This window comes from Podarcis gaigeae, assembly GCF_964106915.1.
Source record: "Podarcis gaigeae genome assembly, chromosome: Z".
NCBI lineage: Eukaryota > Metazoa > Chordata > Lepidosauria > Squamata > Lacertidae > Podarcis > Podarcis gaigeae.
The window spans coordinates 17,951,042-17,968,394 of NC_139691.1; the positions used below are offsets into that span (position 1 = coordinate 17,951,042).

Sequence of the window (17,353 nt, forward strand, 5' to 3'; positions counted from 1 at the left end):
CCCAGCTTGTCAAGAAGGGAAGCATTTCATTACGGACTTGCTTGATCACCAGAGGGGGAGTGGGGGTGGTGTACCACTGGAGGCAAAATGCTGACTTGGCGAGCTGGCGTGAGCTCGTCCGTTGCACCCAAGTGGAACCTGCCAGTGTCTTTATCAGGAAAGGCCTCAGCTGACCCCCTCAAAGTCTTTCAAACAAATGGCTTTATGTATTATTGAGTGGCCTGCGGAGAGCACCTGCCCATGAAATATTGAAGTGTTAAAACCTAGCTAAAAGAGGTGGCTGGTGTCACGTGTGCCTCTAGCACGAACGGAATTCAGTATGGCTCATGGCTTCAGGGGGCACCCCCTGTGATAGCTGCACGGAGGGCAAAGCCCTGATCTAGGCCACATTCATGCCATACGTTTGAAGCACTAAGATACACGTAATTTGCAACTTACGCTCATTTAACTTGTGTGCATTCAGCTTTACTCACCTGGCAAAAAAGTAAAAAGTAATAATAATATAAAAGGGGCACCCGATGTGTTTTGATTATACAGTGGAACCTCGGGTTGCGGATGTAATCCGTGACGGAGGCACGTCCACAACCCACAGTGTTCGCATCCTGAAGCGCCACATCTGCGCAGGCACAATTTGGCGCTTCTGCACATGCTCGAAGCATGATTTAGTGCTTCTACACATGCGCGAGTGGCGAAACCCGGAACTAACCTGTTCCGGTACTTCTGGGTTTCCCACGGTCCACAACCTGAAAACACGTAACCTGAAGCGTCCGTAACATGAGGTATGACTGTATGTGATTTTGGCGTTACATGCCTGTTCCACTTCCAACAGGTGGATAGGGCTCTGTTAATAACTCTCAGCACTCTTAAGAAACTGCAGCTTCCAGAAATTGTGGGGGGAAGCCATTTAAAGTAGTATCAAAGTTCTTTAAATGTATGGTGTTGATGTGGCCTTAAAAGCACAATGGGACAATAACTAGTGAGGTTTTGAGAAATAATTATTCTTCCTGGTCAGCATCTATTTGTTTTCCAGAAATCAGCAGGATAGCATTAATTCATCCATAAGACTCAAGAGAAGTTTTGCTAAAATTTTTATTGTTTTAAATTCTCCTGTAAAACCATCTCATCCTGGAGCCATATTGCAGGTGTTGGGAATCTTTTACCCTCCAGATATCTCAATGCCCATCATCATCCCTGGTCACGCTTGCTAGGCCTAATCGGATTTGTAGTTCAGCAAAAGTTCCACACACCTGTCGCATTTAATGTTAGTCATAGTCAGAGCAGTTCCACTGAAATTAATGGACAAGGCTACCTTGGGTCCATGGATTTCAATGGTCTGCTCTGTTTAGAATTAACGCCTGATAGTTTTAAAGTTGTCTGGTGGACTCTCCTTCTTTGGAGGTTTTTAAGCAGAGGTTGGATGGCTACCTGTTAGGGATTCTTTATTTGGGATTCCTGCACTACAGCAGGTTGGACCCTTGGGGATCCCTTCCAACTTTGCAATTCTGTTATTTGAAGCATCACCACTTTACTCAGATTGTTTCTCTAAAAAGGGGCCGAAAGGTTTTGGGACAAAGTTTTATCTTGTGATCTGTTCTGGTAGACTTCACAGCCCCCTCTCCATTTATTTCACTGCAGGTTGGAATGAGTTGCTCATTGCCTCCTTCTCACACCGGTCCATAGCTGTGAAAGATGGGATCCTCCTTGCCACAGGTCTCCACGTCCATCGGAACAGTGCTCACAGTGCAGGCGTTGGTGCCATCTTTGACAGGTGAGAGAAAACTGTTTGGAGATCAGGAAGGGTGAGGATTCGGGGCCATGGGGGGTGGAGAAGGTGAATAAGGGATTGCAGCTTCAGTTTTGATTACTTCACTCTTCTTCTTTTCTCTGCCCACCCTCAAATTGAACCAATTGCTCTTCAAACCAAAACCAAGCTAGGGTTTCTGGCTTCTATCCAGATTAGTGTTAAGTCCTGTGTTCTGCTAGAGCAAGGATTTCTGCTAGTGCAATAGAAATTCTAAGTCTGTTCTGGGGTTCTCCCAACCTTCCAGAGCAGAACTGGGTGAGGGGAGGTGCATGCAGGGAGAGGAGTGGGAGGGAAAGTTCTGTTGTGCAGGTGCCAATCTTAACTGAACAAGGTTGTTGGATGCTGTGCTGTGTTTAAGACGAATATTATTTTAAGAGAAATTGTATGCCACTTCCTCAACAGGAAGCCTCTAAGCGGTTTGCAAAAGGACAGAATTTGAAGGATTTGTAAACCACCACCATTTGAAAATATTATACAAAGAAAGGAAACCTTGAGTCCATCTTTAAAACTAGCATGAACAATAGCCAACAATGTAACCCTGAAGATGCCTGGCTGACTGGGGAAAATAAAGGAGGCACCTGAAAGAACATATTGTTGGCCCCATCCTAATTTCCAAGGGGAACATTTTCCAAAGTGACGCCACACTGAAACCTCTGCCCTGAGTGCTCACTGAATTTGGGGTGTGCGGCACCCATAAGAGGGTCTCCTGCTTGATGACCTAACTGTTTGAGCAGGTTGATCTGAATAAACAGCAGGCTTGAAAATAAAAGTGTTTCAAGTCATGCCATTGACCGCTGAAAGGGAGAATCTGAAGAGACTAGTCAAAGGAAGGCTGAGCTAGACTTGGCTTAAAATGCCAAAATTTCAAGGGGGTTGCTGAAAGCAAATAGATGAACACATGCTCAGAAGTGACTGTATTATTATTACTATTTATTATTTGCAGAGTATTGACAGAACTCGTATCAAAAATGAGAGATATGCAGATGGATAAAACAGAACTGGGGTGTCTCCGAGCCATTGTCCTCTTCAACCCTGGTAGGTTCGGTTGTCCTTGCAGGATAGGGGACCCCTTTTCAATTGAGGTTTCCACTCTGAGTTAGAGGGAGGCTTCGTTTTCATGGGCCACAGGCTGCCCGACTTATCTCAGGGTTGAGGGGTGGGGGAACCCAGAGCAGGGCCTCTGAAGCCAGATCTAAGTGAACAGACTAGCTCCTAGGAGAGAGCAAGAAGGAATACCCTGGGACCAGGTGCCACAAACCATGGGGGATGCTGACCCCCAAGAAGGGGTGATGGCCCAAGCAAGGAGAGTCAGCGCGGTGTAGTGGTTAGAGTATTGGACTAGATCCTGGGAGACCAGGGTTTGTATCCCCACTCAGCCATGAAGCTTCCTGGGTGACCTTGGGCCAGTCATGCACTCTCAGCCTACCCTAAATCATAGGGTTGTCATGTGGATAACATGGGGAGGAGGAGAACTATGTATGCCACCTTGGGCTTCTTAGAGGAAAGATGGGATATAAATGTATTAACATTACCAAAAAATTAAAAAGGAGTAGCTAGCTATTCCTGGTTCCGCAGGCAGAGGCCACGGTCATAGTCATCACCTCGGAAGGAGATGAAAGGGTGAGTTCAGGGCTACGGATTGTGTTCCTGGAGCTGGGCCAAATATCCAGGTTGCCATAGCAAGGTTCCAGAGCAAGCAGCTCCTTTGCAATCATGGGGGTTTCCAGCTGTGCAGATCTCTCCTCTGGGCTCTCCTGAGCTCCCAAGGAATCTGTGGACCAGCCATGAGATTTCTGGTATCAGAAGTCTCCCCTCAGGGCTCCAGGGACAGGGAGGCTGCTCTGGAGGGGAACCAAATCTGAATTTAAGAATGCTGATATGGTTCCTCTCTTGACTGCAGTCTGGACACACTGCTTGCTCACTCCTCAGCAAAGGCACTTGAATAAAGGAGAGACAAGATATATTGGTAACACTTTATTGAGGGGGAAACCAGGGTTTCTTTCCAGCACCTCTCAGGTGGGCACCATTGCCATTATAAGAGAGCAAAGGAGGTGTTCACGGTGAGTTCCGTCACCTCTTTTTCTGGAGAAACAGCTCTGTGGAAAACTTTCAAAAAGTACTGTATCATTTCAGGAGAAAGGAACAGAGAGGTTTTGTCTTTCTTAGTTCAGTCCTTGTACCTGACAGGGAGATGTTCAACCAAACATACAGAGGAAAAACTCCCTCAGAACTACGCAGCCAATCAGGGTACACTGTGCCCAGCCTGGTTGCTAAGCAACACCGCCTCCCATCCCCATTGGCTATGATAATTATGATTATAATTTTTATAATTTGAATACTGCCCGTCAGCTAAAGACCACAGGGAGGTTCACAACGTATCTGATTTTAACATGAGCAAAGTTAAGGCTTCAGTTGCAAACTGAATGATCCCTGCTGTTGCACTTCCACCAGTGCTGAGCAGGCCAAGTCAAGAAATGTTGACTTGCTGAGGGAAAAACGTTGGTGTTACGACCATCTTTGGAATGTCACCAACATGTTGCTCCTCAGGCCCTCTTAAGCCTCCTGTGGCAAAATAGGTCAGTATGATTGGCTGTTAACAGTAGGTTGGTGGTTCAAGCCCACCCAGGGGTTGCTGTGAGCAGGATTCCTGCAGGGGGTTGGATTAGATGATCTTTAGGGGTCCCTCTTGACTCCATGATTCTTTGATTCCTGTGAGGGATTTAGGCTCAGTGGGGCACTTCCTTTCAAGACCAGAACGCTCACTGGGTTAATCAGACTCCCAAACCTGTATGTATTCATAATAATTAGATTTGTTATGAAATCCTCTGAGTGGAGCGGTGCTGCAGGAAATATGCTTTAGGAATAACTTAATCCTCTCAAGCCTGTTTCTGCTTTCCTCCTCCCACTCCCCCTACACAACCTCGAGTTTCAGATTACGAGCCCTGAAATGGATGGTATATCTACTTTCCAAAGCCTGTTAAGAACCGAGTTGGTCTTCAGAGCTGAATTCACCTGCTGATTACAAAAAGAAAGTGTCTCCCTTAAAACATGTCCTCAGGAAAGCCTTTCCCCAGCATTAAAATATCCCCTCACTCCTTGAGATGTGCATGCCTCCAGTCCTCAAGATATGCCTTTCCTCAGCTTTAAAATGTGCGTTCTTCTAGTCCTCTGCCTTTGCCCAGATTTCAAGGCCTTTCATCTGTCCCACTGCAGACTCAAAAGGGCTTTCCAATCCTGCTGAAGTCGAGGCCCTGCGTGAGAAAGTGTATGCGTCACTTGAGGCCTACTGTAAACAGAAATACCCTGACCAGCCCGGGAGGTGAGTCTTTGAATCTGTGCCTGTCTGAAATCCTGAGGAGCAGTTGTCACTCAGTGTGGACAATAGATGGACCCGTGATATGATTCCGTATAAGGCAGATCCGTAGGTTCCTATTTAATTCAGTCTGTTCTTCACAATCATGAGGGCTAGTACCTTAGTTCAAGGGAAGGGTGATAGCTCAATGAGAAGAAAACATGCTTTGCATTTGGATAGTTTCAGGTTCAGTCATTTCCAGGTAGGGTTGCAAAAGACTCCCTGCCTGAAACCCTGGATATCCACTGCTGCCAGTCAGTGTGGACAATATTGAGATAGATGGGTCAGCATAAGACACATTCCTCTGGCACAGCAGTAGACATGTGGTCCTAGGCAGCTTTCCTCTTCCAAACTGAAATCCACCTCCCATCCCTGGGCTTACTTTATCCCTGCTGTCCTCCGAGTCAGCTCTTTCATGGTTAAAATGCTCCTTGAACATCCATCATCTGGTTTAGTTTAAAAGCGAAACTTTCTAGGTTTTCCTCTGGGGGAGGAAGAGAGTGGCAGGGTTTGATTTGTATTTTCCTGGCTTCCATCTCGGAGGCCTACTTTGCCAACTCAGCATTTGGAGGGGAGGGGGGAGGGGGGGCAGAATGCAAGCACAAATTCAGGCCTCCCCTCCACTGTTTTCTCTCCCCCCCCCCATTAGTGACTTTGGTTCTGACACACATTGGAAGCCCCAGGTTTTGCAAGCAGGGGCTACCAATAGAAAAGAAGTGGGGGGGGGGGCTCCCATAAATATTTGTTATGTGGAGCTGGTGGTCACAGGTTCAATCCCTTAAGTCAGAATGACATCCCCTCCAACATTTCTCCGATAAAAATAGGGAAGTCCTATTCCATAATAATAATAATATTATTTTTTATACCCCACCCATCTGACTGGATTGCCCCAGCCACTTTGGGTAGCTTCCAACACATATAAAAGCATAATAAAACATTAAGCATTAAAATAAACTTCCAGGTGTCTTCTAAAGGTTGCATAGTTACTTACCTCCTTGACATGCGGGCCGCATAACCCCATGCCCTCCAACATTTCTCCAATGAAAATAGGAGTGCCCTAAGGGAAAAGGGGACATTCCGGAATCAAACCGGGATGTCTTCTGTAAATCCAGGACTGTCCCTGGGAAACAGGGGCACTTGGAGGGTCTGGAACCATAAGAACTAGAATTTACTTTATTTTCAGGGGAAGTGGCTGTAACTCAGGGGTAGAGAATCTGCTTCGCATGCAGAAGATCCCAGCTGGGAAGACCCTGGGCCAGAAGCCCTTGAGAGCCACTGCCAGGCAGTGTCAACAGTCACATGGCTGTGTTGCTGTGATTGCCTCTTCCCATGCCCTTAATTGCCATCTGTCTTTCTATTACGTTTCTAGGTTCGCCAAGCTTTTGCTCCGCCTCCCTGCCCTCCGGTCCATTGGCCTCAAATGCCTGGAGCACCTCTTCTTCTTCAAGCTAATAGGGGACACTCCCATCGACACCTTCCTGATGGAGATGCTGGAGGCTCCCCACCAAATGACTTAAGAAGGCAGACGGGGTTGGTCCCATTTCTTCTCCTGCCCGGCGGGCTCGCCGATGCCACCACCACCACGCCTCCCCTTCTACTGCCAACGTGTGCCCCCGTTTCTCCCTGGCATGTGCGAGAGGCAGCCTACCATCTTCCTTCTGTGACACCGTTGACTCAGCCCTTCAGCCGTTTCTCACGCTCTCTCTGTGCATCTCGGGGATCTGACAATAGCCGTTTGCTGTCCCTCTCACAGGTGCAGAGGGGAAAATGGCTGTTGTTGTTTATTTTGAATGTGCGAAAACGCACCCCGCCCCCACCGCTGTTCACTTTCCTCCTCCACCACCACCACTGTTTCCACAGGCCTAGGTGGATTTCATAGCAAGCTGTAAATCTGAGCCCACCCCCTGCCTCGCACAAACTTATCTGCCTCACGTGTGTGGTTTTGGTTGTCAGCTCCCCCACACACAAACACACACACACTTGTTGCCGTGTGTGTGAATTTAATTTGCTTCGTTGCAGACGGACATTTTGGAGAATGGAAGCCTTTGCAGGGGTTGGGGTCCCTTCCAACCCCACGAATCCTATTATTTGTTGTTTTACCTGCCTCCAAGCTGCAACGAAAAAAAGCAAAAAATTGCTCTCTTAGCATCTCAAAAGGGAAATGGGGTCCAGGTTTTCTAGCACTGGGCTGGGTGGGCTTTGCACCAGTGACTCAGGTGGGAAGACATGTTCTAAGAATTAAGGAACAGGGTGCCCACCTTGTGCATGTGCTCAGCCCAGCGGTTTGTAAGCAGCACCAGAACCAAGGTCACAAGTACTTTCACATAAAACCCCACTTCTCATCACCACACCTTTCCGGTGTCCTAATTCAGAAGGGGTGATACTTGCAGTTCTTAAGACCTCCAGGTGTCAAAAACTCTTGTCAGTTTGCTGCAAATTTGGTGGATATTTTTTTTTAAGAGAGCAAGTTTCTAGTCCTTACAGTTTCAAATCCAATTGCCTGTCTGCAGATCCTGAGCTACCTTTTGCCCGACCGTGTTCTGAAGCCATCTGTAAATTGTGTGGGAAGGGTTATGGATTTGGGCTGTACAGCACAGGTCACTCTTGTTCTGCGCATGGCGTGTGTCTGTGTGTGGCCATTTTCTTTGCTTTTCGTCCAAAGATGACTTTCTCTTGGTAACTGAGTGAGCCGCTCAAACTGCAAAACCAGCCGAAATGCACAAAGGCTGCTTTAAAGCTGTGGCAGTCAATGCTGCAAGTCCTCTAAGCACTTTCCCCTTGTCTGTTTTCAGTGGGATTCCCCCACCCAATTCCCTTAAAAAACAACACACACCTCTGTTAATATCAGCACTCTCTGTTGTCGCTTTTTAAAACTGGCCTTGATAACCCAGCAGTGTTCAAGTGCATCAAGCAATCCCTGACAGGCAGTCAGGCGGACACTGAACCCTAGGTGGGCAGTTTTAATAACAACACCAAGTCCTTAGGGTTTCAAACACCTGCTTGGAATTGTGTCTCAGGGAACGGGATGCTGGACTAGATTTCCAGCAATTTTGTAGGGGGAAGTGGCAATTACTAGCAAGTTTGGTCCAGGCCAAGAGTGAAGTGTGTAGATGGCTCAGACCCAGGAGGTTCCCTGAGATGCTTATTTGCATATATATACGCCTTGCATGTTCTATAAATATTCTGCAACACTCAGCAGGCCCTGTTGCCAGTTTAAGCTGGCCCTTAAATAGATGCCTTCTGATATCACTGCATCCTGATTATTCTTTTCCTCTTCTTCACCAAATCCTTTCTCGTTCTCTTTCCCTGCTTTCCTTTACGCCCTTGGCACCCATTTTCCCATCCATCCTTCCATGCTCCCAAGAGTCTGCCCTAGGATTTCAGGAGACATATTTGCAAAACCACCACCCCCACCCCCCGCCGAAAAATGTGGCTGATTGCAGCAGGCAAGATGGGAGGGGAGAGGATCCTTGGAAATGCCACCCAACCAATTTCCCCTCTGGAAACCCTCATTCCAGAGGGTATCAAATAGAAAAGAAATGTGTTCCTTGGAACACAACATCATTCAGTTCCCTTGAGGTCTTGGTAGCTGACTGCCTTCCTTTCCTGCTCTGTCTTGAGAGCTCAGTCATTGAGCCAGAGCAACATCCTTTATCACATGCCCTCTGATTTGCTTTGTGGCAGCTGAATTTCAGGGTCTGAAGAATTCAATGTCCAAACTCTTTGAGAGCAAAATAAGAAAAAGAGGGACACTTTATTTGGAGTTCTAAGCCTCCAACATACATTTGAGAGTTTTATTTTGGCTCAGGGTATTTGTGAGAATTTTTCCACTGCATCCGGTTTGGTCTTTGCTATTCACTGGAGTGTATTAGGGTCTGCCTTCCCTGATCCATCTCTGTTTGTGAGTACCAATGATGAATATTGTGCCAGAATGATGTGGCTTCGTGCATACCCTTCCAGTTTTAAAAGCACTGGGAGCCATAGGGCAGTTTCTGATTCTTCAAGCAATCTGCACCAGAAGGCCACTTGCATCTTACAGTTTGGGGCCACCACCTGCATTTTCAATCATGGCAGAGGTCATGCCCAAAGCCCTGCAGAGGTTGACCCCTGCAGCCTTGAATCAATGGACTTTAGTGTGCTTGTTCACACATTACCTGCATTCAGCATACAAGCTGTATGAGTGTCCCTGTGTGAAAGAGTGCGTAGTTTGTTGGTCTGTTCAGCTCAACTGCTGCATAAACATACTGTACACTCACTGAACTCTGCGTGTGAATAATGTTACCAGTATATTGCTCTATGCAGAGCCGTATCCAGCCAGTGAGATCTATCAGCACCAGGGTTTCTGCTCAGGTAACAAGACTTCACCCCCACTCTCCCCAGATGAGCTTCAGGAGGTAGGGGGGACCCCCTAAAACAGATTTAGTGGCACAGAGGGGGGAGGAGAGTGGGGAAAGCCCTATTACACGGGTGAAAATTATTGCATCAATGGGACAGGTTACTCAGCGCAACTTTGGAAACAGCCCAGAGATTGTGCACTTGTAGAACATTATGTGCAGACATCCCTGATGACTCCTTTGTTTGTATTTGCCTTCACTGTTTGGGGCTTTTATGAGGTTCTCCTAGCATAATAATGGGACCCTACAGGTGACCCACCTTTCTCACCTGTGTCATTTCGTATTTAGCTGGAGATTTTGCCACATGTCAAAGTCATCTGTAAGGAGTCAGAAATCATTGCCAGTGAGGTAATGCTTGGTTTCTAAAGGAAAATGTTATAATGGAAGATCATAATAAAGAGCCTTTGGAGACATTAATCAGATGGCATCCACAGATGCCCAGGTCAACACTGTATTTTTCACTCCCAGCTGAATGGGGAGGGGTGAGGTTCACTTATCCAGAAGCATCCATCTTTAAAGTAGACCGTGCCTTCCTTGAAGTGATGGGCTACTGGTGTGAAGTAGATGGTTCCAAGCAACAGAGGGAACGGTTTCATTAAGCATCACTGTGTCCCATAGACTTCTGGAGTATCAGACTTGCATAAGACGGCCAGGGGTTGTCTTCTCTAGCTAAGTTCTACCCAGCATAGGCCCATTATTTTCAGTGGGTCAGCCCTGAGTTGGCCTGTGATTGCATACCTCCCTGCCCCCCTAGAGCAGTGGTTCCTAAACTTGGGGGGGTTGTCTGCCCCCTGGGTTCCATTAACTCATCCCCAGTGAGTAAAGCATTATTCAGAATAGTGGTTTGCACAACTCACTAAGTAAGGTAATAAAAGACTAAAATTCAAAACAACAGCAATTAGTTGCAGATTTATTAAATATATATGCAAAAGTGAATATATGCTCTGATCTAATTTGGCATCTCAATTACACACACACACACAGCAAAGAATATTGCATGAGAAATATTTTCTACACATTCTTACTAATGAAAACTTTAAGGATGAAGGAGATTTATACCATAAAATATTTATATATAACGACTTACCAAACATGTGCAAACCTTCACCTGCTACAGGTAACTGATTTATAAGAAAAGAAATAGCTATTGCCAATAACTGTGACAACTCAGAATCATAAATACAAACAAAACACGACCAAAGGAAATAGCTTTGAAAGCTATAAGAGCAGAAAGTTTTAAATGCGAAGTGAAGAAGGGGTTTCATGCCCTTGGCTCTTAGCATCCTAGGGAATCTCACAGCCAACGAGGGTGGGGGCAATACCACCCACGTTTGGAACTGCTGATCCAGAGCATGTGTAAAAAAGCAAAGTCTTCTACACGTTTCTTCTGACACAAAACTCCATGCTGTGAAAGGTAATGGAGATTTTTAAACAAGAGGTTGGATGGCCACCTGTCTGGGGTTATTTAAGATGGGGTTCCTGCATAATAGGGGGTTGAAGCAGTTGACTCTTGGGCAGGCTTCCTCAGCCTCGGCCTGCCAGATGTTTTTGGCCTACAACTCCCACAATCCCTAGCTAGCAGGACCAGTGGTCAGAGAAATTGTAGTCTCAAAACATCTGTAGGGCCGAGGCTGAGGAAGCCTGCTCTTTGCAAATTCTGTGTGACCTGTTATGGGATATACTCCTGCTTAATAAAGCCCCTTTCCTCATTCCGTCTGCTGGGATCCTTCACTTTGCAGTTCCGGGGGGAGCCCAAAGTCGCCCTGAACTTATTCTGGTATAGCCACAAACAGAGGGTCTAATATTTCCCTCTGGCTGTGTTTGGTCAGGGCACCTGAGGACACCCCATTTCCCTAGGACAGGTGGACAGGCTGGTGACGTCCCCACGTCTAGAACAAGATTGCATGAATCCTTTTTTTTTAAGTTGATACATGTGTGTGTTTATGCACGTGTGTTGTGTAGATATATACACTGTATAAATACCCCCCCCCCATTCAAATATACATATGTTATACCCACTTCTTAGTGTTACCAATGTGTCCTCAGATCTCTCTCTCTTTTTTTAATGAAACTTTCTTGTATTTTCTTCAAGTTTTTAAAGAAAATTTGCTTTGTGGGAGCAAGTGGGATTTTACGTGGGAACCTCCCTCCCATCCTTCCCTGCCCCATTTCTGCTGCCACACAACTTGGTGGTCACTAATACTGGATCTTTGAAAAGGGAAGGAAAACATTGCATCTATTTTAAGATGCTTTTTTTTTTTAAAGAGGGGGGAGGTCACTGGGGGAGGTCAGCAGCAGCAGCAGGTGTGTTGAACAATAGCTCAATAAGTCCCCATCAGTTAGGGACAATGATGCCTTCGCTAAGGAGTGCATAACTTTTTTTAAAGAAAGAAAAGTTTAGAAAGGATTACAGGGAAAAAAACAAAAACATGAAAATGTTGAAAAAGAGTGAGAGAAGGTGAGCGGAATATCTAAAGCGTCAGTAAAGCTAAATATCTATTTTTGTACAGATGTAACTTTATCCCCTGCATATTCCTAGATTATTTGGGGGATTTGTTTTCTTTTTCTGGGGAGCGGGGTAGGGGTGGGGGGGGGGAGGAGGTGTGTGTTTCTCTCTCTCTGCTTTTATAGAATTTGTTCTATGCCTCTTGATTGAACCAGCCACCAACACAGCCCTGTATGGAGGAAAGAGAAAGGGCCTTGTTGAAATGGCTCCGTCCAAAATCTCTTCTCCCTCCCACACCCAATTTGGAACAAGTGAATTTTGATATAAGAAAAAGTCTCTAACCCTCCCTGCACCTTGCTACGCTGGGGGGCGGGCGGGGGGAAGCAAAATACAAAACATGGCCTTTCGTTGCAACCCCTCCAACCCTCTCCCCACCCTCTCCCCACTCCAAAAGCATTATCCTGCAGGTCTGCTCTACTGTGAAATCACTACCGTGTATTATTGTTCACTAAAAAAATAAAATGAATTTTTAAAAAAATCTGCTGGGAATGCCAGTATTTTGAACAAATGTATTAGAAATGTTTAAGAAAAAGTAAAAGAAAATATATGACCATTTAAAAATATAATACTGTTCTCTTTCTCTTTATTCTGCAGTGGGTATTTGTGTAGTCCTTTTGCTGCAATACCTTCCACTGTAGTTTGCCTTTTGGCTCCTGGGCTTCTCTGAGTGCATTTCAGTGCCATTTCAGAATGACATTCCATTGAAGAATAGCTCTGGTTCCTGCGTTGGACTAGATGATCCTTGGGGCATAGCTGTCAACGTTTCCCTTTTCTTGCGAGGAATCCTATTCGGAATAAGGGATTTTCCCTTAAAAAAAGGCAGACGTTGACAGCTATGCCTTGGGGTCTTTGCCAGCTCTACAGTTCTATGTATCCAAGTCTAAGAGCATTGGAGTTTCCTGTGCGACGTTCCCACCTGGTTTGGCTCCTGGGCTGCTCAGATCACATTTCACTTACATTTTATTGCCTTTATAGCTCACATTTTTCTCCAAGGAGCTCCACCTCCCAATTTAATCCCCACAACAACCCTGTGAGGTAGGTTAAGCAGAGAGAAACATTGGTTATCTCCCAAGGTCATGCAGTGAGCTTCAGGGCCATGTGTGTGGGGTGGGATTTGAACCCTGGTCTCTCCCAGGTCCTAATCGGGCACTCTAAGCACTGTGCCACACTATTTCCTGGCGAGGCACAACAGAGGCCCAGTGACATGCTTCATGGCTGGGGCAGAACATGCAGCAGGGTGAAAGTTCAGAAGTCCTGTGAAGAAGCTGAGTGCCCTTTCTCTGTCTGTGGCACAGTGACCATCCTGGAACTGTCTCCTAGTTCTTTTGGCATGTTGAGGATAGGACAGAATGTTATTTTAATTTCATCTCCTCTTCTGGTGTCAGGTTTTTGTGTTCCCCAAGCAAGAACATTGCGACACCATGGGCGGGATGGTGGTAAGAAATGCTGTTGCCAAGAGTGATGCCATGTATTGCAAACTGCAGCAGGGAAAACATCTCTGCACATTTTTTCATGAACAACACGTTTAAAATGAAGGAACAAACAAAAAAACAAACCTGCTACTAGTTATAAGCAGTAGACAAATGAAACAGATAATAACGTGTAGCATTTCATCTTCGAAGACAGAGGTCCTATGGCTAGGTCGGGATGGCATGGGGATGAGGGACCAACTCCCTTCTCTTGCGGGGGCCCAATTAGTGCCACTGCCTTCCGTTAAGAGTTTGGGTGTAATCCTTGACGCCTCCCTTTCCATGGAGGCGCAAGTTACAGCAACAGCCAAGGCGACATTTTTCCACCTTCGCCGCATCAAGCAGTTGGTCCCTTACCTTTCCCGCCCTGACCTGGCCACAGTGATCCATGCGACGGTCATCTCCAGGCTTGACTACTGTAATTCGCTCTACGCGGGGCTGCCCTTGAAGCTGTCCCAGAAACTCCAGCGGGTACAGAATGCTGCAGCGAGGCTCCTCACCGGGTCTCTGCCATGGGAGCATATTCACCCAGTGCTTTTCAAGCTGCACTGGCTCCCGGTGGAGTACAGGGTCAGATTTAAGGTGCTGCTTTTGACCTTTAAATCCCTTCACGGCCTAGGACCCTTGTACCTACGGGACCGCCTCTCCTGGTATGCCCCACGGAGAGCCTCAAGGTCCATAAATAATAACACCCTAGTGGTCCCAGGCCCTAAGGAAGTTAGATTGGCTTCAACCAGAGCCAGGGCCTTTTCAACTCTGGCTCCGGCCTGGTGGAACGCTCTGCCTCATGAGACCAGGGCCCTGCAGGATCTGATTTCTTTCCGCAGGGCCTGTAAGACAGAGTTGTTCCGCCTGGCCTTTGGCTTGGAGCCAATTTGATTCCCTCCCCCCCTCTCTCTCTCTCTCTCTCTCTCTCTCTCTTTTTCCTCCTCTTTCTTTCTTTTCCTTCTCCTGCGATGAGGCTACATTTTAATATTTTAATGTTCCATTATTTTAATGTTGTATTTTATTTTTGTTTTTAAGTTGTAATCATTCATCTTGTTTTTATTATTGCTTGTAAGCCGCTCTGAGCCCGGCCTTGGCTGGGGAGGGCGGGGTATAAATAAAAAATTATTATTATTATTATTATTATTATTATTATTATTATTATTATTTATAGAGGAAGTCTTCGTCCCTGTCTCTTAACACTACAATTCGTGAGCGTACAATGAAATTGACAGATAAAAGAAAGCCATTCACACAGCAAATAGTTTATAATAGCCCAGAGGAGACAAGAGATGAAATATGATAGCCATCTTCAAATATCTAAAGTGCTGTCACATGGAAGATGGAGCAAGCTTCTTTTCTCCTGCTCCATAGGCTAGGAACCAAACCAATGGCAAATAATAATAATAATAATAATAATAATAATAATAATAATAATAATTTGTTTATACTCTGCCCATCTGGCTGGGTTGCCCCAGCTACTCTGGGCGGCTTCCAACATGCATAAAAATAAAATATCAAACATTAAGTTACAAGAAAGGAGATTCCAACTAAACATCAGGAGGAACTTTCTGATGCTAAGAGCTGACAGTAGAAAGATTTTTTTTAAAAATCCTTCCAGTAGCACCTTAAGAGACCAACTAAGTTAGTTATTGGTATGAGCTTTCGTGTGCATGCACACTTCTTCAGATACACTGAAACAGAAGTCACCAGATCCTTATATATACAGTGGTACCTCAGGTTAAGAACTTAATTAGTTCCAGAGGTCCTTTCTTAACCTGAAACTGTTCTTAACCTGAGGTACCACTTTAGCTAATTGGGCCTCCCACTGCCACCACGCCACTGCCGCGCAATTTCTGTACTGATCCTGAAGCAAAGTTATTAACCCGAGATACTATTTCTGGGTTGGCAGAGTCTGTAACCTGAAGTGTCTGTAACCCGAGGTACCACTGTAGTGAGAGGGTGGGGAGGGGTATTACTCAGAAGGGTGGTGGGAATGGGTGATTGGCTGATAGGTGTGGTAAACCTGTTGATGATCAATTGGTAAGACCAATTGCAGTTGTTAACAGTCGTCAACAGGTTTACCACACCTATCAGCCAATCACCCATTCCCACCACTTTTCTGAGTAGTACCCCTACCCACCCTCTCACTATATATAAGGGTCTGGTGACTTCTATTTCAGTGTATCTGAAGACGTGTGCATGCACACGAAAGCTCATAGCAAGAACTAACTTAGTTGGTCTCTAAGGTGCTACTGGAAGGAATTTTATTTTTTATTTTTTATATTTTTACTTTTCAACTATGGCAGACCAACACGGCTACCTACCTGTAACTAGAACAGTGGAAAGATGATAGACTCTCCTTCCTTGGAGGTTTTAAAGCAAAGCTTGGATGACCAACTGTAATGCATGCATGATATAGTTGAGATTCCTGCACTGCAGGGGGTTGGACTAGATGACCCTCCAAGGTCTTTTCCAATGATTCTATGACCCATCTAGTCCAGCATTCTCTTCTCATAGTAGCTAACTGGATACCCGTTATGGTAAGCGGGATTAGGGCACAAGAAGAGGGCATGCTGAATTTTTCATTTTTCGAATTCCCAAAGCGATGGGTCTTAAAAGGTTGAAGCTTAACTTGGAAAATCAAAAGGTATTTTGATTAAATTAATATAATTTGTTTTTCCTTGGTAAATAGGTACATAAAAGATATTGACTTCTTAACATTTTTTGTGGAAATTCCAATAATTTTAGTCTTGTTAATATTTTTTTGTGTAGAAAGAAATGCATGGAAAATTGCATAAAAAATTAAACTACAAAACTTAACAAGCTTTTTAACACCCTCAGTTGCAAGTGTAAACCATTTTCTCTGCTTTAAATTTGGTTGCCCTGCCATAGCTGTCAATTTGAAAATAAGGGACCAGCAGCCTTGAAAATAAGGGATCAGCAGCCAAAATAAGCGATTTTAGTCAACCAGCTGAAATACAAAGTTAAAAGGGACCAGATAATTTGGGAGAGCAGCGCCGGTTTTTAGCCCTTCACTTCCAGAGGTTGCTGCTCAGACACCAGCTGATGAAACACTGCAATTAAATAACTACAAGCAGCAACCACTTTTCACGCAAAACTAAGTCCAAACTACAAAGATGCTGCTGCAGTTCTGTATCTTTTCTCTCATGCTCCATCTGCAGCTCTCAGTTCCATCAGGCGGGGCGGGAGGAAGGGGGGGGGGAATAGCGCCCGAAGTAAACCCGCAGATCAGACCATCTATGCTAGTTTACCACTACAAATCTATGGGAGAAGCGCTTGCGGTCCTTCCTCTGCTTTCCCCCTCTATGGTTAGCCCTTGGAACACCTGCCCGCGCCTCCACCTCCTCCTCCTCTCTCTGAACTGCTTTCTCTATGGTTGCCCTCGCTCTCCTCTCAAGGCTTCTCAGCAATTCCTAGGCCACGCCAGGCTGCCCATCTCATCTGGGTCCTTCGGCGGCGCAGCCGCAGTAAGACCTAGCAGGAGCGGCGGTGACGGGCAGAGGGGAGGCCCCAGGCAGAGACACTCAGTTCGGCGGCCGCAAGGAGGATGGCAGCAGAAGGGCCCGAGGCTCCCGCCAGTCCTGGCAGGGAGGGGCTCCCGTGGGCCGAGGCTGGTGAGAGGAGGCCAGAGAGGGGCGGGCCGGGCAGCCAAGCAACACAGTTGGAGCCTCTCTCCTCCCTGGCCGGCAGGGAGGGAGGGAGAGGAGCTCCCGGGAAATTTAAGGGACATCATCAATAAGGGACAGCAGCAGGACACGACACTGGGATAAGGGAGTTTCCCACCAAATAAGGGACAGTTGACAGCTATGTGCCCTGCAG

At 46.1% G+C, this 17,353-nt stretch overlaps 1 protein-coding gene across 10 annotated transcripts in view; it reads left to right on the forward strand.

The window, feature by feature from the left end:
- Nucleotides 1-12,622, forward strand: part of RXRA (retinoid X receptor alpha) — a 124,220-nt gene extending 111,598 nt beyond the window's left edge. For 9 of the 10 annotated variants that reach the window (XM_083722337.1, XM_083722339.1, XM_083722332.1 and 6 more), the window contains 4 exons: nucleotides 1,636-1,768; nucleotides 2,748-2,839; nucleotides 5,018-5,123; nucleotides 6,526-12,622. In XM_083722337.1, coding sequence (XP_083578463.1) covers nucleotides 1,636-1,768; nucleotides 2,748-2,839; nucleotides 5,018-5,123; nucleotides 6,526-6,673 — 479 coding nt within the window. In that variant the 3' untranslated portion in view covers nucleotides 6,674-12,622. The remainder of the gene's footprint in view (nucleotides 1-1,635; nucleotides 1,769-2,747; nucleotides 2,840-5,017; nucleotides 5,124-6,525) is intronic. The other variant, XR_014560173.1, reaches the window with a different exon arrangement.
- Nucleotides 12,623-17,353: the final 4,731 nt, after the last annotated feature.